We start from the raw sequence: 27,674 nt of genomic DNA on the forward strand, positions 1-27,674 counted from the left end.
CACAGCACACATTCAGGGGTCTAGTGGAGGCCATGCCGATGGGTCAGGGCTGTTTTGGATGCAAAAGGGGGACCAACACATTATAGGTCATAATGTTATGCGTGATCAGTTTATAACATGTAAATAACATTTAAATAAGTAAGATAAAAAAACGAAATGAATTAAAAAATAAAGCAATAGGCCTATACAGTAAGATCAGAAGATGTGTGCATGTTGAGTAATGCTAAAAATGTATTTTGTGTTTATTGATTATTTGCTATGTGTCAAGTGGTTTGTTTCATTAACGATAGGATTTATGGAACTGAATAAGAGCATATAGCTATCTGTAATGCATATGAGAGTGCATGGGTGGGCTCAAAGGCCCGTGAGAACACGCCCAGATATATAAGGTACAGTAGGAGGATGAAGGGCTCAGATCGCCCACATCTGCTCGCCCTGTGCCGCTATGCGCGCTCAACACAACCTGGAGACACCTTGAAGGTGAATCTACACGCGCGGGCAAAAGTATCCTTGTTGGAAAATTATTGCAAACTGACTTGATTTGCTAATAGACTGGCTATTCCAGTTTCTCGTTGCTTTTGAGCGAAAACGAGAACAGGACCACCATGAGCAGAAAAACACGGCGTTGGATATTTCACTGTCTCCTTTGTCTCGGAATAATCTACTTGAAAATGGGGTGAGCTGATGCAATATGACAGCATATCATACCATAATGTTGCTAGAATAGGCAATTCTGTTTGGTGTCTATCTTTAAGTTCTACTTTTCCAGTTCCATCCGAAGTGAATTTTAAGTCTCATCGGGATATTTTAAAGTTTTTATTCAGTGGAAAATTCACTTTTTTTGGAATTTAAACCATTTAAATAATGATGCTTTCCAAAGACATTACAGGATATTTTGCGCATTTCGCATGGCTCTTTGGGAAGCTCCAATGGACCACCACCGGACGCCTTCGATGCGCGCGCTTGCGCGTGAGGTGTCCAGTGCTCGTGCAGGCGCAGTTTTTGTATCCTATATAACAACTGTAGTTCTGCACAACTGCAATTTCACTGTAAAATCCAATTAGTTAGACTTACTTGAAAAAAGCATGCAAACCGATTGCCTTAAAAAAAACCAAGTAAAGTGAAATAGGAATAGTAGGCTATGTTGTGCTAACAAATGCTGAATTTGTATAGTTCACTTACACAAGAGTTCTAGTGGCTAAAAACTGTAGAGAGAACTTGATCTTTTAATATAGGCTTACTCTTGACTTAGTTTAACTACCATAGATGTTACCATTGTTGTGTTTTGATGCTGAATGTTGAAGTGTGTGTGTGACTCAAGCATGATCAGCTGCAAGATATTGTTACAAATATATATATATCAACTCATTTAAAAGTTCCACAGGTGTTTATGACGTAAGTCTTAGCAATACAATTGTAAATGCTCGTTATATGACAAAGGGAAATATTACATAAGTTCATTTCAAAAGATGATCTTAATTTCTGACTCATTAACTATAGTTAGAAGCTATGTCAAATTTTAAAAGCAGCCTATTTATTACTTCTCTTCCTTTGAAACCAAATAACTGATTTCTTGTTACATCCGAAAGAGATTTTTAATGATGTAAATGTTCCAAGTGCTCAACCAAAGTGAACACTTATCACCATAATGGTAAGTTTTTTTTTTTGGCACTCAAACCAATCAATTAATCTTAACTTGTTTTTTCTGAATAAACAAGGAATATGTGAATAGTAGATCACTAGATTTTTTCAATTGAGTTAAGACTAAAGTGTTAGTCAGAATCACTGTTGGATTTTAGAGTGTACCTAGCCTACTGCTCGCCCCGTTTTGCATCCTATATTGGGCATGCATTTAAATATGTTTGATTGGCGCTCTTCTCTGATCATTTATAGGGGATTCTCCACCGTACTGGCACTGGGAGCGAGCATCATATGCAACAAGATCCCCGGATTGGCGCCCAGGCAGCGGATCATCTGTCAGAGTCGGCCGGACGCGATCATCGTGATCGGAGAAGGTGCCCAGATGGGCATCAACGAGTGCCAGTTTCAGTTCAAACACGGCCGCTGGAACTGCTCCGCGCTCGGCGAGAGGACCGTCTTCGGAAAAGAGTTGAAAGTGGGTATGTCGGAACTCTTCTCATGTGTCTTTGAGGGAAATGTCGCGCATAGAGCCGCTAAAGATAGGAGGGCAGGGAAGTGTTTACCAATGTGGTTACGGATTATACAGGTTGTTTAATTTGGGGTAAAACAGTTACCTCCTTTACTAGTCACAGTTCATTGGCTACGTTATAAAGATCGACCGGTTGAAGTTAAGATTTCCCTCCACATGCCTGAAATGTCTGGCAGATGAGATATAGGCTATATCCGCGCATTCATGTTTCTTACCTGCGGTCATATTCATGCGCTGCAACGCATCAATCATTAAAGATGGGAATAGGCTATAATGCTTCAATAAAGATCCAATCACATAAATGGCTCTTCTAATAGAGAACCTTTTTGGAGGGGTATTCTTGGAGGGGCTTTTTTTATTTATTGTACCTTTTTTGTAGATTAAAACAATTCCTGGGCACTCTGAAGCACCAGCACAGATGGTTTTGTAAAGAACTAGAAGTTATGTGGTTCTCCTTGGACAGAAGGGCGACTTGCTTCTTGTCAGGACCTTTATATATATCCTCCTGGGACCCAGAAAAAAAAAGTGTTTTGAATTTAGTATTTTTCATTGTCATTACATTGTTTAGAGGATAAGAAACAAATGGAAAAAAAAAAACGTTTTTGAAAAATGATATTTTATTCATATGTTATGATATGTCCTCTGTTGACACCAGGACTAAGTTGTTTAAAAAATAAAATGACATGAAATTGCATGTATAGGCAAAAACAATGGGATTTATTTTTAATTCACCAATACATTTTTAGGTTTCAGGATTTTTTTTAAACAAACTTTGTTTAAATATGATTCTGAACTATGTTATGAAAGATATAACGGAATGCATTGATATACCATTTTACTTTATGCAATATGAGAGTAAACTGGCCTTGGATTTTCCCATTCAATACAATGCATCTATCTACACAGTAAAATCCCCAGAGTTAAATTAACACTGCTCAGAGAACATTTGGTCCCACTCTACAGAGTGTTAAAGTAACACTGAATCAGTGTTAAAGTTAATGAGATAATTGAGAGATTAATTAAGTGATGATTGGCCATTAGTGATGAACACCTGATGATAATGAGTAGAATCACTGAATGAAAGAGAAAAAGAAAAACACAAGAACTACGACTGACTATAAAAAAGACATTAAATCTCTGAAGATCTCAGCAGAGGAGGATTAAACAACTCCACAAACAGCATTACCAGCTTCACACATTACTAACCAGACTGACTTTATTTCTGTCAGACGTCTCTTATTGAGAATTAACAGATTTTTTGTTTGATTCTGTTGTGAAAATTGTTAGTTTTTAATGTGATCATGGTGATCAGTGTTTTCTTTAGTTGGGCAGTTTGATGACGTTTTAACGTTAGTGTTTCTCTGGCTGCTGTAACTGAGTTTGTTATGGCAAGAAAAGCAAGAGTAAACACAATCAGATGCTGTCGGCTGCTCGATGTCGAGAATATGATCATTGTATAATGATTTAATTCATTGATTTTACGACTGAGTATGAGCAATATCCTATTAACTTTTTTTATTGTGATTTTAGAGAAGAGCCAACACTGTTTTAATCAGAAAAGCTGAATAAGTTTTGCAACCGATTGTACACTAATCACTTCTAACTCCTGCGAGATGAACTCACACACAGACATCAAGAATCTGCCTATGAATCTCAACAATGGTGACATGCTTCATGCCACAATGCATTCTGGGAGCCATAGATGAGTTTTGCGTGATGCACCCAGAATGCATTGTGGCATGTCACCATTGTTGAGATTCATAGGCTGATTCTTGATGTCTATGTGTGAGTAAAACTCGCAGGAGTTAGAAGTGCTTATTGTGTGATGTGTTAGTAAACCGCAGTACAAATCTTATGTAAAAAAATTTTGATAATTGTTTAGTTTCTCTGATGATAACATTGCTGGATTTTCTACCCTAGAATCACAATGCTCCTATAATCAATGACTTTCAGGGGATCAGCAAATAAGGCACTATATGATGATAACAACTGTATCATAAACAACAAGTGTCAAGATTTTCTTGCCATTTTCACCGTAACAAACAGTTACAGCAGCCAGAGAAAAACTTATGTTAGCAAGTCAAGGGTCAAGAGCCCAATTAAAGCAAACACTAATCACAATAATGGTAACTTCAAACAACTTTAATTTTCAATAAAACATCAACATCTAAACCTCAATAAGAGCTTCTGTAGTCGTCTGATAGAAATAAAGTCTGTCTGGTTAGTAATGTGTGAAGCTGGTAATGCTGTTTGTGGAGTTGTTTAATCCTCCTCTGCTGAGATCTTCAGAGATTCAATGTCTTTTTAATAGTCAGTCGTAGTTCTTGTGTTTTTCTTTTTCTCTTTCCTTCAGTGATTCTACTCATTATCATCAGGTGTTCACCACTAATGGTCAATTATCACTTAATTAATCTCTTAATTATCTCATTAACTTTAACACTGATTCAGTGTTACTTTAACACTCTGTAGAGTGGGACTATATGTGCTCTGAGCAGTGTTAATTTAACTCTGGGGATTTTACTGTGTATACACTGCATCTAATTTGCATATTAATGTGTTCTTGGTGCAACTTGTAATGAAAATAGATGTGTAATAATGGGAGTAATAATTGGCAACATTTTCATAATCATATCTAATATTTCATAGGAATATTGATATGTAATTTCTTTCCCTATTCACTTGTTATGTCTCCACAATTCATGATAAACATGATTTAAGTCCTGGCGTCCACTACAGTGGTCATTTATGATTTTATCAAAGACCTGTTTTGTAAAAGAAAGTCATATTTTGATCAGAAACCCCATAACATTTTCCTGAGATGTTGATTTATAACAAACAATTTGAAAATTAATCCGATTTAAATTGTAATTAATAATGATCATATTTCCACAAGAGTGCTAAACATTAATGTCAGCCATTTTTAAAGACCAAGAAGTTGTTGTTGTCCTGGTGAAACCTCCAAACATTTGGTATCTCTGCAAAGCCCCGAATGTGCTCTGTACAGGACATCCAGACTGAGACATGTGACATGTATGATGTCAGAGAAATTCCCTAAAATATAACGTCCACTACAGTGGACAAAAGTCTATTCGTGGGTCCAAGGAGGTTTAGAAAACAGTAACAGCCTCTGAGCCCCTTTTCCAAACTGAAAGCTGCCTTGTGAGATTGGTATTTACATTTTTTCTGCATGTATCAGTGTTTGGGTTGGTATTTGCAGCCTGAAGAGTTTTTCCACAGGTGTAAATTACAGAGCATGAAAAGATGTCACCTGAGACAAATGGACTCTTACTTTGCCAATCCAACCTGCTTAATAATATGGCACAACTACTGGATCAGTTATAATAGTTCATGAGCACTTCCATTTAAAGACCCTGTGAACGAAATCAAGTCAAGTCACCTTTATTTATATTGTGGTTCATAAAATAGAGTTTGTTTCAAAGCAGCTTTACAGTGACAACAGGAAAATGATTCACTGGTGAGTTCATTTCGGTTGCACAGCAGCTCTGATAGAAAATAGTGTCATTGTTCAGCTGAAGTCAGTTCAGTGTTGATTCAGTTCCGTTGTAAAGATCATCAATTATTAAATTAGTTCATGTATCTACAGCAGCTCTGGAGAAAACACTGATGTCATTGTCCAGCTCAGTTCAGTTCTGTCAGATCAATAATATTGTTGAATATTAAGTGTATGTAATAATGACATGGACAAAAATATATAAGTTTGCAGTTATAACTTAAGTAGCTTCAAAAGTCACAGATGAAAAAGTTACATTATTTCTGTATGGGGTCTGTGAGAGCTCAGATATACACCGACCAGGCACAACATTATGACCAGTGCAAATTTAGCATGTGCAATTTTTTGAGCAATTTAATCGACAGCTCGTCTGTTTGATCGGACCTCACGGGCCAGCCTTCACTCCCTATGTGCATCAATGAGCCTCGGCCGCCCATGACCCTGTGGCCGGTTCTCCACTGTTCCTTGAAGCACTTTTGATAGAGACTGACCACTTCAGACCGGGAACACCCTATAAGAGCTGCAGTTTTGGAGATGCTCTGACCCAGTCTTCTAGCCGTCACAATTTGGCCCTTGTCAAACTCACTCAAATCCTTATGCTTGCCCATTTTTCCGGCTTCTAACACATCAACTTTGAGGACAAAATGTTCACTTGCTGTCTAATATATCCCACACACTAACAGGTGATGAAGAGATCATCAGTGTTATTCACTTTACCTGATCAGTGTAAAACATGAATAAAAACAATACATTTTTACATTTTTGACTATACATTCATTCATTTATCACATTATCTTGGATGACAGCTCTAATTTACAATTCGAGTTAATGGTTATACATCTGCCGATTATGCAAATACTGCAGTGTTTGTCAATGATTTATGGAGAAGAGATGAGTGATAACCTCAGGAAATAGATGTTCGGAAGTTCATTCCTTTCTTGAAGTCGATCATTCGTTTTTTCCCCTTTTGAGCTCATTCGTATTTTGCCTAATTAAATGTATTTAATGTTCTCTGTCTGTGATACAATCAAAATACTACCTATATAAGAGTATTTTTCAAAAAAAACACACACACTCACACTTATTACACTCACTACTTAATTGTCTGCACATAACCAAACTGTTTTACACATACCTATGCACTGTGCACATGGTTTGATAAATCTGAAAGTCACCCCTTCACTTATTCAAAATCAATAGTTTTTAAGCTTTTAACCACATTAAATTAGACATCATTGCCGATATTTGATTCCTGGCCAGTCTGTAGTATAGTATAGCCAACTGTTCAACGCTTATCTATAAAGAAAACTGTGATTGTTGTAATGTACACACTCAAAAAAAACATTTTTCAGTTTTGTTCACTTTACCTGAACAATTCATGTTGAATTAATGCCATTTTGGCTATTTTTCATTTCAACATGATTATGTCATGTTAAACTGACTTAAAACTGTCACTCGTTGGTTAAACATAAAGTTTTCATTTTGAAATAACATGTTTTAATCAAGTAACCCAAAGAAATAAGACTTTCACTTCCCATCATGCTTTGCAAAGGGGCTGAATTCGGAGAGTAAATGTTTAAATAAAGTGCAATTTGATGCATTTTTAACAAGATGAGAAAACGGAGAGACTTTTTAATGCGTAATGTTTTGTTATGTTGGTGTTTAAAAGTTTGTGTTATGATAGTGTTTTTGGAGGTTACCATTGTGGTGAAGTGTAGAGCGTGTGCTTGGGGTGAGGACCTGCTAAATATATTAAACTCATGTTTACAATATAAAGTAAGTTAATCATGTGGAAATACTTTCCATGATTTTATTATGTTCATTCAAAGAGTAATTGTTTTGAGTGTATTTGCTGACACTGTAGTCATCATTGAATTATGGGGAAAATGGGTGATAATCATTCATTTATAACATAGTACTAACTTGACTAAATGGGATTCATTGGAAGTGATGTAAACATATCGGTTTAACATCAAGAATTCAATATAAGTTAGCATGATTAATTGAAGTTCAATAAAAAACATTAATTCAAGTTAAAAATAAGTATTTAAATCATGTTTAGTGAATGTTATCTGTTCATGTTAAATGAACACAAATATTTCAAGCTGGTTGAACATCATCTATTGTTGTTAAGATAATGTGGTGTAATCACGTGGAACCACTGTCCACGATTAAAGGGTTAGTTCACCCAAAAATTAAAATTCTGTCATTAATTCCTCACCCTCATGTCGTTCGACACCCGTCAGACCTCCGTTCATCTTCGGAACAGAAATTAAGATATTTTAGTGTTAATCTGATGGCTCTGAAAGGCCTCCATTGACACAATGGCACGGTTCACTCTCAAGACCCTTAAAAGGCACTAAAGACGTCGTTACAAAGTCCATCTCACTACAGTGGTTCTACAATAACTTTATGAATCGGCGAGAATAGTTTTTATGCGCAAAAAAACCCTAAATAACGACTTATGTAGTGATGACGATTTCAAAACACGGCATCATGAAGCTTCGAAGCATTATGAATCAGTGAGTCGATTCAGCAGTTTGGCGGTTTGACACGCGATCCGAATCATGATTCGACTCACTGATTCATAACGCTTCGAAGCTTCATGAGGCCGTTTTTTGAAATCGTCATCACTATATAAGTCGTTATTTAGGGTTTTTTTGCGCACAAAAACTATTCTCATCGCTTCATAAAGTTATTGTAGAACCACTGTAGTGAGATGGACTTTGTAACGACGTCTTTAGTGCCTTTTAAGGGTTTTGAGAGTGAGCCGTGCATTGAGCCAATGGAGGCCTTTCTCAGCCTCAGCTTTACACTAAAATATCTTCATTTGTGTCTGAAGATGAACGGAGGTCTGACGGGTGTCGAACGACATGAGGGTGAGTAATTAATGACAGAATTTTCATTTTTGGGTGAACTAACCCTTTAAATCATGTTCAACCAATGTGCTATTTTTTTGAGTGCAGTAAATATAATGTCATAAAGTCTGTGTTGTGTCTCTCTCCTCTGTGGACAGGCAGTAAAGAGGCTGCGTTCACGTACGCCATCATCGCGGCAGGCGTGGCCCATGCCATCACAGCCGCCTGCACACGGGGAAACCTCAGCGCCTGCAGCTGCGATAAGGACAAACAGGGCTTCCACGGCCACGCCAACGGCTGGAAATGGGGCGGCTGCTCGGCGGACATCCACTACGGCCTGGGATTCTCCAAAGTTTTTATGGATGCTAGAGAGATAAAACACAGTGCCAGGACGCTTATGAATCTGCATAACAACGAAGTAGGAAGAAAGGTATGTATTTCAAAGTCCCTTTAAGGCGTCATTTCACTCGGCGGCCATCTTTGAAATGCCTCTTAGGCAGCTGTTTCAGTCATGCCAGTACAGCTCCTATTACTTTGAATGGGGAAACCATAATAAACCAAGCTTAAAGGGTTAGTTCACCCAAAAATGAAAATTCTGTCATTAATTACTCACCCTCATGTCGTTCGACACCCGTCAGACCTCCGTTCATATTCAGACACAAATGAAGATATTTTAGTGTAAAGCTGATGCTGAGAAAGGCTTCAGATAGGCCTCCATTGGCATTCAGTACATTCACACTCACAAGACCCATAAAAGGCTCTTAAAACGTCGTTACAAAGTCCATCTCACCACAGTGACGCTACAATAATTTTACGATGCGACGACAATAGTTTTTGTGTGCAAAAAAAAATCAAAATAACACCTTTATCCAACTTGTTCTTGTCTTCCGTGTGTGCCTCCACGACGCATGCGCGAGAATATGACGTAGCGCCGGGGTTCGGGAATCCATGAAATGCACACTTTAGTCCCATTTTGAGAACTACGCCGAGACCTAAAGCACGATCAATGTAGAGCAGCTGAGATACCCGCGTCTTCCTCTGCTTGTCAACAAATCTCTTCTGGGTCATGTGTCCGAACGCCGGATCTACGTCATATTCTCGCGCATGCGTCGTGGAGACACACACGGAAGACAAGAACAAGTTGGATAAAGGTGTTATTTAGATTTTTTTTGTGCACAAAAACTATTGTCGGCGCTTCGTAAAATTATTGTAGAGTCACTGTGGTGAGATGGACTTTGTAACGACGTTTTAAGTGCCTGTTTGTGGAGTTGTTTAATCCTCCTCTGCTGAGATCTTCAGATATTTAATGTCTTTTTAATAGTCAGTCGTAGTTCTTGTGTTTTTCTTTTTTCTCTTTTCTTCTGTGATTCTGATCATTATCATCAGGTGTTATCACTAATGGTCAATAATCACTTAATTAATCTTTTAATTATCTCATTAACTTTAACACTGATTCAGTGTTACTTTAACACTGTAGAGTGGGACCATATGTGCTCTGAGCAGTGTTCATTTAACACTGGGGATTTTACTGTGTAGGTGGCAATTTGGTATGATTCGTATGATGTGAATTTGATGAAAAGGTAGGATTTTTAGATTAAAAAGTAGGAACCGTCTTTGGGGCGAATTCAGATTGTACAAATTAGCCACCAGTTCACCAGTTTGCCATCATTCACTCACGCTTGTGTTTTGCAGTGGAGCACAAAAGGAGTTCACACCGTTCTTTTCCATTCACCAAAAGCATACAGCAGATAGCAAGCCACCATCGAAATAATGTTAAATCAGTGTTAATGTCAAGGTTAAGATGTTTGAGGTTAAGATGTTGATGAAAACACAATCGTAAAGTATCATAAAAGTTGTATATACGGCTTGTGCAGACCAAAATTTAAAAAAAGATTTGGATCCACTGCAGCTCAAATCTCATCGTTTATTCATATTTAATCTTGATGTGGCATGTTCATCTACGAGACGCATGACGTTTGGTCATGCCTTGTCGTGTCAAGTTTGAAAAAGAGGATATGTGACAGACATGCGAGAGCTACATACGGGTTTTGAATGGCATGAGGGTGAGTAAATGACCGAATTTTCATTTTTGGGTGAATTATTCCTTTAAGAGGTATTATCTATCAGAGAAGTGATGTTTTGGTTACACTGAATGGATCAAGTGAAAGTCAAGTACAGGGAAGGATTCAGTAACTATGGCACTGCGGTTTGCAGCCGTCAACAATCCGGCAGCAAAGCCAAGACTCAACTGGCACAGCGATAATAGGAAGCTTTTAGGGGTAAGAGCAGTATAAGTGCTAGAGTTTGATTACAAATCAGATGAGCTCCAACACACCGAGCTCTGTACAAAACCACTCCCATTTTCTGCTCAGTTAAATAGACATTGGCGTACACCAGTATCCCCTATCTCTACCTTTGATGGGAACGCTTCATCTTTGATGGTGTGTTTTTGTCTCAACTTTCAATGCTCAGAAGTTCCTAAAAGGCTTTTTCACTTTCACCTGCATTTAGAGGCTGTGCTTTTTTCCACATATAGTGTTCAGACATTTGTAGGTTGTCTTTGATGTGGAATAAGGGATACAGTCCCTTGAGGGGTAAAGTGTGCTTAATTGTATTGAATGTGCACTTTTCAAATCTTAGAGTATATTTATAAAAACTGTACATGTACACTCTCAGAGAAAAAGGTACAAAAGCTGTCACTGGGGTGGTACCTTTTCAAAAGGTAAACTTTTGTTCTTTTTAGGTACTAATATGTACCTGGCTGTACCTCCGAATCAAATTCTCTTGCATTATTTTCCTGTTTAACACTGTGAAACTGCTTTGAAACAATCTGCATTGTAAAAAGCATTATATAAATAAAGTTGTCTTGACTTGACTTAAAGGACATTTAAACCATTATGTTTTAATAATCTTTTGTATTTCTTTAACAAAGTACACTTGTGTGATGTGTTGTTGACTGACATACTAAAGCACAGGTATTGTGCTTGATTATAATTTTAACTGTAAAGTGTTATTTTTAGGGCTGCGAATCGATAAAACAAAATTAACGAATTAATCGCATTGTTTTCTGTAATTAATCTGTAATTAATTGCAAGTTTTTAATATTTTGTAAGTTTTTAATATTTTGATATTGTAATAATTTCAGTTACTATCCAGATGAATGTAGATTTCAGCATATTTTAAAAATGTGTTGTAATGGCATCTTTTTATGAATGAAGGCCAGTATCACTGATACTAATGTCTCTATGAAACATTAATGACATTACATTACAGTATAAATGAAAGCTATTTATTATTTATTAGGCTTTGAAAAACAACTTTTAATTTAAGTGAACTTAAAATAATCTTTAAATAAAATCATTATAATAAATGTTATATTTATATACAGGCCTGTGGAAGGTTATCAAACACCATTCTTAACTGCATAAATAATACATTAAATATCATATTTTCTCTGTAATCTTTGTTCTTTGATGAACATTAATTACAGACATTATCACTTTAAGATCGGCCGCTGCCGAACATGACGCGGATCTGACGCACTGTGACTCGCATCTCATTTTCTCACGTTCATTTATGACGTTATTTAACTCATTTAAGACTCCTATTATGAGAATACTCAACAAAACTGGCATTTTGGCAACATTCTCTGTTGTTGTTATTGTTTGTTCAAGAGCGAAAGAGAACTCGATGTGTGCACGAGACTGGTGAACTATAGGGATCTGATTGAGACGCAGACACACAGACAGGACACTGACATACAGCACGTTTTATCGCGCTTAGATGGTTTAAAAGCATTTACATGAATAAGAATGTGATCATATAATGTAACGCTACACTGTAAAAAATTGTGCTGTAAAATAACGGTAATCTACTGGCAGCTGTGGTTGCCAGCAATATACTGTTAATTTACAGCTCTCCTTTTTTACAGTATGTTACCGTAATAATACCATGAAAGGTAACTCTTTTCATTTGAAAAACTGATTGCTTCAAACAGTTCTCATTTTAAAACTAGCATTCATATGGTGTTTGTACTGTAAACATTTGATTTGAGTCCACTGAAAAGGAACATTTCTTAATATAAACTGCAAACACGTAATGTGTAGTAGTGAAAGTAGATGACTTTAACTTCAATTTTTACAGTTCATCGCTAGCAATAGCACACATGTATGTGATAAATTACTCAACAAACAGCTCATAACTGCATTAGCAGACACAGTCACTGACTTTGATGAAATGCTGCCTGATGCTTTATTTAGTGTTTCTCTGCTCATCCTGGACTGAAGCACAGGCTATACTCTCCAGCACAATGGTGACCCACAAAACGAATTAATTAAACTAAAAGATCTCTTCTATATCATCTTGTGCAACAACACATAGAAACAGTTCATTTTAATATTTACTCTCCTTATCAGTTACAGACTTTGCACAACTTTTTTCTATTAACTTTCACTACTATTTCAGTGAAAATATCTTGATTCATCTGGTAAATCTGACTGTTACGTTTTACAGTATATTACTGTTTTTTCTTTGATTTTACGGTAATCTACTGGCAGCTCTGGTTGCCAGTAAACTGCTGTTTTTTTACAGTACTTTTCCGTAAATTAATTTACAGTTGTTTACCGTTAATTTTCATCTAATTCCTTTAACCCTTTAAACCCCACAGCAAAATCTTCAGTTTTAAATGAACACTTATGTGTCCACACTAAAGAGTGTTAGAGTAATTGAAGCATTGTTGAAGTTAATGAGATAATTAAGATATTAATTAAGTGATAATCGAGATTAGTGATGAGCACCTGCTGTTAACAAGCAGAACCACTCAAGGAAAGAGAAGTACAACTGACTTCAGCCACAGCCTTAGATGAAATCAACTGAAAATAAAAGAAGACATTAAAGCAGAGGAGGATTAAACAACTCCACAAACAGCATTACCAGCTTCACTTATTACTAACCAGATTTAATTTATTTCTGTCAGACATCTACAGAAGCTCTTATAGAAAATTAACAGATCAAATTAACTTTTGATGTTTAATTGAAAATGTTTGGTCACCATTATGGTGATTAGTGTTTGCTTCAGTTGGGCTCTTGACCCTTGACTATGTAACAATAGTTTTTCTTAGGCTTCTATAACTGTGTGTTTCTTATACACATTTGTTGTAGCAAAACACTTGTGATCAGGTGTTATTGATTGTGACATAAACATAATGAAATGTTTGGTTCGTTCATCTCATTCAGTGTCTATTCCCTAAACAAAACCTTTTTTATAATATATACATCTCATGTTACCCTTATTTTTCATTACCAAAACTGCGACAGTTATAGATAATATCAAACTGTTATTAAGAATCAGTTATGGAGGATTTTTAACTCATGAAATACATAAATGGTTTGTACTATAGTGCCGTTTAGACTCACATAGACATGAAGAATCCGCATATGAATCTCAACAATGGTGACAGTCAAAAAAAAAGATGAACAGATCAACTCTGAACATCACAAAACACTACCAAAAGTCAACACAAAAACAACACCAAAAATAAAGGTAAATATTAAGAATTAAAGAAAATAACCAGGCTATTCATCAGCATAATTTATTCATGCCGCAATGCATGCTGGGAGTCATGGATGATTTTTGCACAATGCCTGTACCCAGCATGCATTGCAGAATGAAGCTTTTGATTGTTACCATTGTTGAGATTCATACGCCGATTCTTGATGTCTATTTGAGTCTGAATGACTCTGATATTCAAAATGTTTAGACCACAAGCTTTTTTCCTGTCCTTAAAATTATCTAGTTGTTGCAACACTAATGGAACTTATGCTGTAAATTATTGGGTTACCATAAAATAAAACTTAATCTATATAGATTAGATTGTGAAGGAGCTCAGTGAATCAGACCATTTATAAATAATCAACATCATCTGTTTACATTTTCTTTTGGCTTTGCATGCTATAACAAATGTATTTAAAACACACAGTTTGAGCAGCTATAGAAGAAAACTAATGTTATTATGTCATGGTTCAAGAGCACAACTAAAGCAAACACTAATCAGCATAATGGTAACGTCAAAATAAGTTCTGTAGACGTCTGACAGAAATAAAGTCAGTCTGGTTAGTAATGTGTGAAGCTGGTAATGCTGTTTGTGGAGTTGTTTAATCCTCCTCTGCTGAGATCTTCAGAGATTTAATGTCTTCTTTTATCTTCAGTTGATGAAAGCAACTTTTTTCTGTTCATGTATCTCTTTCCTTCGTTGATAACAGCAGGTGTTCATCAGGTGTTTGAATTCACTGACTTATTTTCGCTCACTATCAGTAAACTAGTGTAGGGAATAGTGAATGAGGTTATAGGGTGTGATTTGGAGCACAGCCTCTGAGTGTCGACTTTGAGCACTGTTAATTCACGGTATATTCCTGTTGGCTATTTTCTCGAAAATTACAAATATTACCCAGAATGCATTGTTTTCTACGGTATATTACTGTTTTAATGGAACACAGCATTTTACTGTCAAAATTTCGCCGTTTTTTTACAGCATTACAGTGTAGGCAAAAATGTATATAAAAACGATAATTGTGTTAAATATTTTTAATGCGTTAAAGCGAAAAAATTAATCACCCGTGTTAAGGAGTTAATTTGCCCAGCACTAGTTATTTTATGTTATATTTAATGTTAAATATATCGGTAACACTTCACAAAACCCACTGATATGCATTAATTCATGCTTAACTAATGCACAGATAATCATGAGTTAATGTATGACTCATGAAGAACTAAACCATTTATTAGTGATTACTGCATCAGCAACTAATGAACATTCAATATGATTAACAGATTAAGTAACATATGAATTGCTATTAATTAAATGTGTCATAATGTATTAATTCCCTAATAACATTATATTAACTAATTATGTAAATTCATATGTTAATTACAATGGGTCAAAGCCATGCATTTCAACTTCCAGTTGTCTGCTTGCTGCCTTCACGTGCTATCTGGTTGCATTCAAGTGCTTTGTTGTCTGAATGAACAGGAATCATGGTGGACTTCAGGTTATTCTTGCCTATTTATTGTGAAAATCTTATTAAAACCAACATCATATGTAGTATCCCATGCAACTATATAAACATTCCAGATAGTCCGCTTTCTGCCGATTCTGTAATTTCAGTCAAATGCAGGCTATTTTAGCTGTGTATCAAACATACAATACGCTTCAAATGATTACTCGTACATGTAGCTAAATATGCACTAGATTAATGTCAAGACAAGACAACCTAGCTGTTTTGGGGGAAAAACTAATGAAACCACACCTGCCACAGCAGAGATCTCCCCGCCACCATGTTTAAAGTTTAAGGCACACCCATCCCGAGAATTCGGATATCAAAATTATTTCCGAACTTCCCAGTGGTAAACATGACATCAGAGGGCGTTCATGTGAAATTTTTACCTAGGAAACTCGTAATTATGATAAATCTGATGGCACCTGAAGGCAGCATTAATCATTAGCTAATGATTTATCAAAGCAGACAACTGAACGTTGAAATGCATGGCTTTGACCCATTGTGGTAATTAACATATGAATTTACATGATTAGTATATAATATTATTAGGGAATTAATAAATGAGGACACATTTAATTAATAGCAATTAATATATTACTTAATATAAGAATCATATAGAATATTCATTAGTTGCTGATGCAGTAATCATTAATAAATGGTTTAGTTCTTCATGAGTCATACATTAACTCATGATTATCTGTGCATTAGTTAAGCATGCATTAATGCATTTTAGTGCACCCGTATTGTGAAGTGTTACCAACATATTTTGTATATATTGTATATATGTACTAAATTGCTCTCTAAAGTCTATAAATAACTCAAAATATCATACAATTAAGTGCCTGAAAACATGTTCTTTTTCACAAGGGCTGATAGCTGAATCCCATGTCATAACCATGCATCTTGTTTTGCAATTTTATTAAAATACCCTTTTATTCACCAAAAAAACTCCAGAATGACCATAAAGCACCACAGAAGTAGTCATTATGATGCATGCACTATATATTACAAGCCTTCTGAAGCATATGGCACAGTTCGGACGTCAGTGAAATCAAACATCAGTGGTTCTCGCATGTCTCATGACCAAACATCAATAATGACAATGCTGTTAAATACAGTTCGACAGAATTGCATTTATCATACACTGTAAAACCTAACAGTTGTATGTACTAAAAAAAATGAGTTCACTGCACTCAAATATATTGTGCTGCTGAATCACGTACAAATATTAAGAACACAATACTGCTATAACCAGAGCATAAGACTCTGAGTGAGGTCAGTGACTTAAGCCACCACATGATTGTACCAACATCACTTAATCACATTTTCTCTAGGCATTTCTTACCATTACAAATGTGCTTTCTAAACACAAAGTTGCAGCAGCCAGAGGAAAGAATTTTTTTTAAGATAAATGTTTAAGGGTCAAGAGCCCAACTAAAGAAAAGACTCATCTCCATCATGGTGACATCAATTAAACTATTATTTTCATTAAAACAGAAATGACAGAAATAAAGTTAGTCTGGTTAATAATGTGTGAAGCTGGTAATGCTGTTTGTGGAGTTGTTTAATCCTCCTCTGCTGAGATCTTCAGAGATTTAATGTCTTCTTTTATCTTCTGTTATTTAATCTAAAGCTGTGGCTTAGGAAAGTTGTAGTTCTTGTGTTTCTCTTTCCTTCAGGGATTCTGCTCATTATCATCAGGTGTTCATAATTAATGATCAATCATCACTTAATTAATCACTTAATTACTCAACTGCAACATATATTATGAATCATTTAAAAAAAAATTATATTAGTGTACTTAACTGGAATGAGCTTAGAGTACTCATAACTGTTGGTTTTTAAACTTAATAAGTTTCCTCAAATGTAATGAGTTTGCTTAACTCATTGGGTTTGACTTTGTGTGTGCTATTGTGAGCTAGAAGTAACTAGCAAGCTCTCTGAGTTAATTTAGAGTTCGTTATGTCTGTTGTTTTACTCATTATAGTGAAGTTTTAGCTGTAAAAAGTATTTGAATGCAGTGTACATTTTAATAGGATATTAAGAAATATCCTTGGTTTAGTGGACTCAATTAAAATAAGTTCAGAGTACTCATAACTACAGTTTTCTTTACTTCAATTAAGTTTGTTAAACTCAATTTAATTGAGGTAATCAGTTTCCTCAAATTAAATGAGTTAGCTTAACTTGTTGGGTTTTACAGTGCATTTTCGTTTTTTAGGTGACCTATTTCTTTGCTCTGTCGGGCAAAGAGAGACTAATCAGTCAAGTTTAATGAGGGGTAAAGAAGCTTCCATCTTGTCTAGCTTGTTCCACCTTTGGTCACAGAGAGCTAATTCATGGCACCAACACTTCTCCTCATTCCCTTTTGTGCATCTAGTTGAAGCAGCCTTTTCTGTAGTGCTGCGTTCATACGGTCTTATCTGAGAAGCTAAATTGCCTCTTAGTGAACTGACTAGCCTTACAGGATCATTCTAGCTGCAGGTTTTGTCTTGAGCAAACTAAAAGAGTGCTCTGTTTGAATGCCCCCCTCCCATTCTTAATTTATGCCAGCTAATGTAATGATATTGGCTCATGGTGCCCATCTCTGAAGAACAGCAAAAGGTCTTGGCATTAGTCGCTGAGAGGATGTGCGATAAGTACGGCCATTTTGACTGGTGTTATTCCTGGTATGTTGTGGAGAACAATAACATTATGTGCAATGACAGTACAGTTATTGTGCATTCGTTTGTTGAATGTGAAGTCATGGATAGAGAAGATATCTGATTACCTCACTTTTGCTATTGCTCATACAGGGTTTGTAATTTCAACAAGTAACCTTAAATATTACTACTAAAACTAACATTTGTCCTGTGAACATGAAAGAATCCTTATACTTTTTACCTATTAATTACATGATAAAATGGGCAAAATAATCCCTTAGACATTGAAGAAAGATCCCAAGCTGTTTTTGAGAACAGAATGATTTGAGAATGGACTCTTTGAGCAGCCATCAAAGAACACCCATAGCAAACATGCCTTTGCACACTGTAAAAAATTATTGTGATTTTAACGGTATTTTACTGTAAAAATGCTACGGTGAAACACAGTTAAATGGTTTCCTTACTATACACAGAAAGTTTCCTTACTATATACGGTGAATAACTGTAATAGATCTAACCTTACATTTAATTTAATTTTACAGTAAAATACCGTTAAATTTACAGTTTTTGGAAGTGAAAAAGAACAAGTCATTGTGTAATTTACAGTGAAAACCCGTAAATTGACATTCCTAGAATTCCCTGCGTGACACTTTGCATTTGATGTATTTTCATTGCAATAACTATGTTTCTTCTTTGTTTTTTCTACTCAGTTATGTACATTGTTGAATTAATATTTATTGCATTTTTTAAATTTCATGTGTGTTACTATGATGGTGTTTAGTGTTTGTGTGAATGACACTGAGCACCTTCTATATATTAGTATTGTTCTCTTAAAGCTGCTTGTGATGAGCTTTGATTCATCACGTGATTCTCATCTCCACTGTGATTGGTGGTTGTCCGTATATATAACAGATATTAGTATTTCAATAGGTTGGTAATTTAACATTTTATCAGTTAATGAATTATATTTTTTTTACCGTAAATAGTTTACAGTGTAAACAATTATAAATCTTAAAATTATACGGTTTTGAACTGTAAAATAACTTTTTTTAAACTGTTATTATTACATTATAAACCATCAAATTATACGATTTTGAACTGTTAAATAAAACATTTTTTAAATGTAATTATTACATTATAAACCTTTAAATTATATGGTGCTGTCCCTAAAAACCTAAAACGTTACTGCCGCATTTTTTACGGTAAAGTTCTGGCAACCACAGCTGCCGTTTTTTTACCGTAAATTTTACAGGGATTTTTTGTACAGTGCAAGCATACAGAAGACCAAAGGACAGTAGGGGCTTTCGCACTGGAGGAATCTTTTCATAGTTCCTAGAACTATTGGTGCAAGTATACCTGGATTTTGGCATGTTTGCACTGCAGGAACTGGGAACGATTTTAGTTCTAGGATTTTAGTTCCCCCAACGGGAACTGTTGTTTCAATTTACTGGTGTTTGCGCCTTTATTTACTGCCCCAAAAAAGCACGTCTTAAACCAGACGCTAATGGGTAGATTGTGTTGGTCATTATGGAAATGATCCGGTGGCGTCTGTGTGCTTTAATTTGCTCGTGGTCAGTAGATCACACACAGAATTGTTCACTCCCATCGGCGCTTTTAATGAATTGCACTCTGATGCTAATTAGCTGTTTAGTAAATCTGGCCCTATATACTTACTCCACAAACTAACTCTACGAACATGGAAAACAGTAATATATGCGAAAGCCCCTATGTTTCCCAACCATGGAGGCAACAAACTCTTCTTAATCAAACACACCTGATTCAAGTCATCAGCTCATTTTAGTAGAGACTCAAGGTTAGGCGCCGGTTGCACCAGCTGTGTATAGCTTACAACTCAGCCTAGTTTTGACATAAAGGGGCACTAAATTACTTGCGTAATATTAAATATTTTTCTGTTGCACCATTAAAAGTGGTTGAAATGTAACCCTATGTATAAACAAAGTATTAACGGAAGCCTCCGACCAGGAGTAATGGTTTTAGACCGACTCAATTGCATCAATACGTTTTTTTCTTGACAGACTTCAATCCTTTAGACATATCTGATAATGTTGACAGTCACATTCATTTACATTTTAAGAGAAAGAACATTATTCGAAAAAAATACTTAGCGCTTTATTTCAATAGTCCACTTTAGGTATTCTATTAACGATAAGTAACTTTGCAACTACATGTCAACTAACTCTCATTAGAGTATTAGTAGACTTTCTGCTTAGTATCTGATAACACTTTATTGTGATGGTCCTCAAAAGACATTCTACTGACTATATGAAGTACGTCAAATTACACCGATCAGGCATAACATTATGACCGCTGTGAAGTGAATAACACTGATTATCCCTTCATTACGGCACCTGTTAGTGTGTGGGATATATTAGGCAGCAAGTGAACATTTTGTCCTCAAAGTTGATGTGTTAGAAGCAGGAAAAATGAGCAAGCGTAAGGATTTGAGCAAGTTTGACAAGAGCCAAATTGTGATTTGTGACCAGGTCAGAGCATCTCCAAAACTGCAGCTCTTGTGTTCCCAGTCTGCAGTGGTCAGTATCTATCAAAAGTGCTCCAAGGAAGGAACAGTGGTGAACTGGCGACAGGGTCATGGGCGGCCGAGGCTCATTGTGTGGTCTGATCAACCAGACAAGCTACTGTAGCTCAAATTGCTCAAGAAGTTAATGCTGGTGTCAGAATACAGTGCATTGCAGTTTGTTGCGTATGGGGCTTCATAGTCATATAGTTCAGAGTTCATATTTTTATTGAACTACATGTTGATCATCACCATGTTTGAGATTTGTGTTGACATGAGATGTGTTGAGGTGTTGAGCTATCTAGACTTCGCATTGCAACTTTTGCGACTTATTTTCTTAAGTGAAATGGGTAAACTGTGTGCTTTTAAAAGGCAAATGTTGTTCATATTGTGAAGTTAACTTTAAAAAAACAAACATGAAGATGAAAACACAAGGCTTGTGTGCATTGCTAAATATTGTTTAGTTGCCTTTACAAGAAGTTTTAAGTTCAAAAGACTACCTTGCACTCTTTATATAAACAAAATTGTTTAAGTTAATTTTAACTGGAATGGATTAGTTGAGATAACTTTAAAAGTTGAGTGCGATAAGTTGCCTTATTTTTTAAGTTAGCTCAACTTCATTTTTTTACAGTGTGGGATGTGCTGAACAAACAAGTCCGATCCATGAAGGCCCCACCTCACAACTTACAGGACTTAAAGGATCTGCTGCTTTAAATTTGTTGCCAGATACCACAGCACACCTCCAGGAGTCTAGTGGAGTCCATGCCTTGACGGACATAATGTTATGCCTGATCTGTGTATACAACTAACCATAACCCTAACCTAACAGTCTACTAATACAAAGAAAGTTAGTTGACATGTAGTTGCAAATTAATGAGAGTTAGTTGACATGTATTGTAGTTGCAAAGTTACTTATAGTTAGTTGAATGTCCAAAGTGGACTATCAAAATAAAGTGTATCCAATTACTGTGTTGGCGCTCTTCAACACTAACTTGTCCATGTTGTGTATGTCAAATGATTTTTTGTTTGTTTTTGTAATCAGTATTTATTGATCCTTATTCATTTCAAATACAGTTGAATGTTATACCCAGCAAGTCATGGGTAACTATAGACCCGATAGTCCGGCTATGAGTAAATAACCAGCCAAAATAACCTTGAATTTGGTTACATGTCGTTTTTGCCAAAATAACTGCGAAAGTCAAGTCAAAAAGTCAACAGGTTAAGCATGAGGTTACCGGTAATTCGTTCAAATGCCTCATTCATTCATTCTTGGGCTATGGTTAGACATCTATTATATTTTCACAGCTCTAATTTTGCCTTGTTTTAGACCAGACGTCAGGGCTGTGTTTGGACGGCTATTAGACGTCTTTTAAAACGCAAAATTGCTCGCTGCTACCTATTATGTTACTGATTAAGTAGTATCATATTTAAATGGAAACATATTTTTCTGGTAATTAAGTGAAGCAAAATAAGTTATTATCAAGAATAAACTTCAAAGCATTTCAACACAACTTCTCACGTGCTGAAGGCTGCTATTGGATCATTGAGAGTAAACGTCATTATGCGACTACGCATTACTTTACAACCTTCTAGCTACGTTCTGCCTTAAGAACAAATGGTGCAACTGAATAAAGTACAGACTTAGTTACAAACTAGCTAGGTCTCTATAGTGTGGAGTTTACGCTAGTTTGACTGCTAGTGACATGTAGTTGCAATGTTACTTATAGTTAGTAGAATGTCTAAAGTGGATTATAAGTGTTACCAGAAGAAGTGCACTTTAAATACCAATGATGATGCACTCATTTAATAAAAAAAAACGACATGTGGTATTTTGGACTCAATGGTCACACAGCTTTCTTTACATAGCCCTAGCAACATGGTAAAGGGGTAAAAACAATCAGGACACGTTTGCATGAGCAACAAATTCTTGTTCTTTGTTTTGTGTAAGTGTACCAACACAGTAAAATCCCCAGAGTTAAATTAACACTGCTCAGAGAACATTTGGTCCCACTCTACAGAGTGTTAAAGTAACACTGAATCAGTGTTAAAGTTAATGAGATAATTAAGAGATTAATTAAGTGATAATTGACCATTAGTGGTGAACACCTGATGATAATGAGTAGAATCACTGAAGGAAAGAGAAAAAGAAAAACACAAGAACTACGACTGACTATTAAAAAGACATTAAATCTCTGAAGATCTCAGCAGAGGAGGATTAAACAACTCCACAAACAGCATTACCAGCTTCACACATTACTAACCAGACAGACTTTATTTCTATCAGATGACTACAGAAGCTCTTATTGAGGTTTAGATGTTGATGTTTTATTGAAAATTAAAGTTGTTTGAAGTTACCATTATTGTGATTAGTGTTTGCTTTAATTGGGCTCTTGACCCTTGACTTGCCAACATAAGTTTTTCTCTGGCTGCTGTAACTGTTCGTTACGGTGAAAATGGCAAGAAAATCTTGACGCTTGTTGTTTATGATACAGTTGTTATCATCATATAGTGCCTTATTTGCTGATCCCCTGAAAGTCATTGATTATAGGAGCATTGTGATTCTAGGGCAGAAGATCCAGCAATGTTATCATCAGAGAAACTAAACAATTATCAAAACATTTTTACGTAAGATTTGTACTGCGGTTTAATAACACATCACACAATAAGCACTTCTAACTCCTGCAAGTTTTACTCACACACAGAGATCAAGAATCTGCCTATGAATCTCAACAATGGTGACATGCTTCATGCCACAATGCATTCTGGGTGCATCACGCAAAACTCATCTATGGCTCCCAGAATGCATTGTGGCATGAAGCATGTCACCATTGTTGAGATTCATAGGCAGATTCTTGATGTCTGTGTGTGAGTTCATCTCGCAGGAGTTAGAAGTGATTAGTGTACAATCGGTTGCAAAACTTATTCAGCTTTTCTGATTAAAACAGTGTTGGATCTTTTCTAAAATCACAATAAAAAAATTTAATAGTATATTGCTCATACTCAGTCATAAAATCAATGAATTAAATCATTATACAATGATCATATTCTCATCATCGAGCAGCCGACAACATCTGATTGTGTTTACTCTTGCTATAGCAAACTCAGTTACAGCAGCCAGAGAAACACTAATGTTAAAAAGTCATCAAACTGCCCAACTAAAGAAAACACTGATCACCATGATGGTCACATTAAAAACTAACAATTTTCACAACAAAATCAAACAAAACATTTGTTAATTCTCAATAAGAGACGTCTGACAGAAATAAAGTCAGTCTGGTTAGTAATGTGTGAAGCTGGTAATGCTGTTTGTGGAGTTGTTTAATCCTCCTCTGCTGAGATCTTCAGAGATTTAATGTCTTTTTTATAGTCAGTCGTAGTTCTTGTGTTTTTCTTTTTCTCTTTCCTTCAGTGATTCTACTCATTATCATCAGGTGTTCATCACTAATGGCCAATCATCACTTAATTAATCTCTCAATTATCTCATTAACTTTAACACTGATTCAGTGTTACTTTAACACTCTGTAGAGTGGGACCAAATGTTCTCTGAGCAGTGTTAATTTAACTCTGGGGATTTTACTGTGAACAGCTTTATGTTTTCATATTGAGGATTTGTCAGCTGCTTAAGCAAACCTTGTCTGAATACTGAAGTTCAAACAAAACATCAACGTGAAATTATATTGCAAGCACGCAAATTTCCCTTACTTACAACTTTGTGCAATTTATACAATGTTGTATTTGTATGACTCATGACTTATTACACATCATTTGAGTGTGTTGATAATATGTTATCCTGGACCACAAAACCAGTCATGCGTCTCATGGGTACACAGCAAAATCCCCAGTGTTAAATTAACACTGCTCAGAGTGTATTTGGTCCCACTCCACAGAGAGTTACAGTTTTTCTCAGTCGCTTTGGTACATTTCTCGAATCATCCTCGACATTTGCAAAACAGTAAGCGCATTTCTCAAAACAATTCGTACAAATAGCAAAACACCATGGATTACCTGCAAAAGCCAGTCTCTTGCTCAAAATCCTTAGTTCATCTCTCAAAAGTAAATATCTGTGTCAATGAACATGTCAGTGCCATCAGAATGACAAGTCCTTGTATCATTGTGTACGGATAAGACAGTCAAATTGCTTAGTCATGTTGTCAATATAATAGTGTACTCTGGAGGGATGTAAACTATGGCTAAAGTTTTTATGACAATTATTGTAAATTGTTGGTTACACCTTAGTGTATGTGTGAGTTTGATTGTAAGAGACTGGACAAGATTCACATTTACTGTTTGTACTGTAATTTGTTGACAGACCATGTCATTGCGATGCAACAAGAAAAAGACAGCACCGCATAGCACAAAGGAAAAAAAACTGAAAAACAAAAGTAGAAATAACGTCTAACGGAAATGCATAGAAATATGCTTGACATATTACAACAACTTGTTCAACCATTTTGCATGTAAAGACTTATGCTATGAACTAATGCCTAAATGTTGTGGGGGGTGAGACTATTCAACAGAGACCCAATATAATACATTTTGATCAACATGACATAAGCAACTGATAATGTAGGAAACAGCAGAAAATTTTACGTAATCATTTGCATGGATGTACACAAGCATTTGCAACTTGTTCAAAGAAATGAGAAACTGCTTTTTTGATGTGCACAAGTGACACAATGATGTGAGAATTGAACAGGTAGTTTTGAGAATTTCAATTCTGATCTGAGAAATGTACCAAAGCGACTGAGAAAAACTGTAAAATAACACTGAAGCAGTGTTAAAGTTAATGAGATAATTAAGAGATTCATTAAGCAATGATTGGCCATTAGTGATGAACACCTGATGATAATGAGCAGAATCACTGAAGAAAAGAGAAACACAAGAACTACAACTGACTTCAGGCACAGCCTTAGATGAAATCAAATGAAGATAAAAAAGACATTACATTTCTGAAGATCTCAGCAGAGGAGGATTAAACAACTCCACAAACAGCATTACCAGCATCACGCATTACTAACCAGACTGACTTTACATCTGTCAGACATCTACAGAAGCTCTAATTGAGAATTATCAGAGTTGTTTTTTTGTTGATTTTGTGTTGAAAATGTTTTGGTTTTTATGTCACCATCATGGTGATCAGTGATTTCTTTAGTTGTGCAGTTTGACAACTTTTTAATGTTAATCTTTCTCTGGCTGTTGTAACTGAGTTTACAATGGCAAGAAAAGCACTAGGAAACACAATCAGATGCTGTCGGCTGCTTGATGATAAGAATATGATCTTTGAGTAGTGGCTTAATTGATCTTAAAACTAAGTATGAGCAATATACTATTAACTTTGTTTTATTGTCTATAATCTAGAAAAGATTCAGCACGGTTTTACTCGGTCTACAAGTATTAATCATACACAGACATCAAGAATCAGCCTATGAATTACAACAATGGTGACATGCTTTATGTCGCAACACATTCAGGGAGCCACCATAGTATAAAATTAATTAATGAATTATGCATGAATTCATTTAACATGAATTATGTCACCATTGTTGAGAATCATAGGCTGATTCTTGATATCTGTTTGTGTCTAAAATATATTTGCTGTAATGTTTTTAAAATTTCAATACTGAATGTCTGATCCGCGGCATTAACTTTTTAATAATTAATTACGTGTTCCGATTAATGATGAGGTTAGTGAATCACCCTATTTTACAACGAAAACTACATCATCCAATCAGCTTTGTGTCTGACTTCCTTCGTAACAAAGCATGTGTTATTACACTATTACAAAGACAGTTGTGAACTCAGTGAACTCTGAACTCAGTTGTAGTTGTTGTGTTTCTCTTTTCATCAATGATTCTGCTCATTATCATCAGGTGTTCATCACTAATTACCCATCATCACTTAATTAATATCTTAATTATCTCATTAACTTCAACACTGCTTCAGTGTTACTTTAATACTCTGTAGAGTGGGATCAAATACACTCTGAGCAGTGTTGATTTAACACTGGGGACTTTGCTGTGTATATTTGTGGCAATGGCCAACAATACATTGTATGGGTCAAAATTATCCATTTTTCTTTCATGCCAAAAATCATTAGGATATTAAGATCATGTTCCATGAAGATATTTTGTAAATTTCCTACTGTAAATATATAAAAAATGTATTATTATTAGAAATATGAGTTGCTAAGGACTTAATTTGGAAAGGCGATTTTCACAATATTTAGATTTTTTGCACCCTCAGATTCCAGATTTTCAAATAGTTGTATAAACCAAAAATTTATGTATAAATCTCAATTTCAAAAAATGTACCCTTATGACTGGCTTTGTGGTCCAGGGTCACATATGTGGTGTATTCATATTGAGTAATGAGGCATTTAAAGCACTCATTTTTCATACTCTTGATGCTGTGCCCGCCCCAGGTCCTAGAACGGAACATGCGTCTGGAGTGTAAATGTCATGGTGTGTCTGGATCGTGCACCACCAGGACCTGCTGGATGACCCTCCCCAAGTTCCGTGAGCTCGGCTACATCCTCAAAGAGAAATACACCAAAGCTATCCACGTGGAGCCAGTGAAAGCCACGCGCCACAAACGACCCACTTTTCTCAAAATCAAAAAACCCTACTCGTACCGCAAACCTATGGACACAGATCTGGTGTACATCGAGAAATCGCCCAACTACTGCGAAGCGGATCCCGTGACCGGCAGCATTGGGACCCAGGGGCGCGTGTGCAATAAGACGCTGATGCACCATCACAACGGCTGCGACCTCATGTGCTGCGGCCGAGGATACAACACGCATCAGTATTCACGCGTGTGGCAGTGCAACTGCAAGTTTTTTTGGTGCTGTTACGTCAAATGCAACACTTGCAGTGAGAGGACAGAGGTGTACACGTGTAAATGA

General features: G+C 36.0%; 1 protein-coding gene across 1 annotated transcript; it reads left to right on the forward strand.

The window, feature by feature from the left end:
* Positions 1-605: 605 nt before the first annotated feature.
* On the forward strand, positions 606-27,674 carry wnt7ab (wingless-type MMTV integration site family, member 7Ab; the record flags this gene model as incomplete). Its single annotated transcript, XM_079802103.1, has 4 exons — positions 606-676; positions 1,894-2,120; positions 8,698-8,969; positions 27,192-27,674. The coding sequence occupies 4 exons, from the start codon at positions 606-608 to the stop codon at positions 27,672-27,674; spliced, it is 1,053 nt and encodes a 350-aa protein (XP_079658229.1).

This window comes from Gobio gobio (assembly GCF_949357685.1).
Source record: "Gobio gobio genome assembly, chromosome: 21".
In the NCBI taxonomy this organism is placed as follows: Eukaryota; Metazoa; Chordata; class Actinopteri; order Cypriniformes; family Gobionidae; genus Gobio; species Gobio gobio.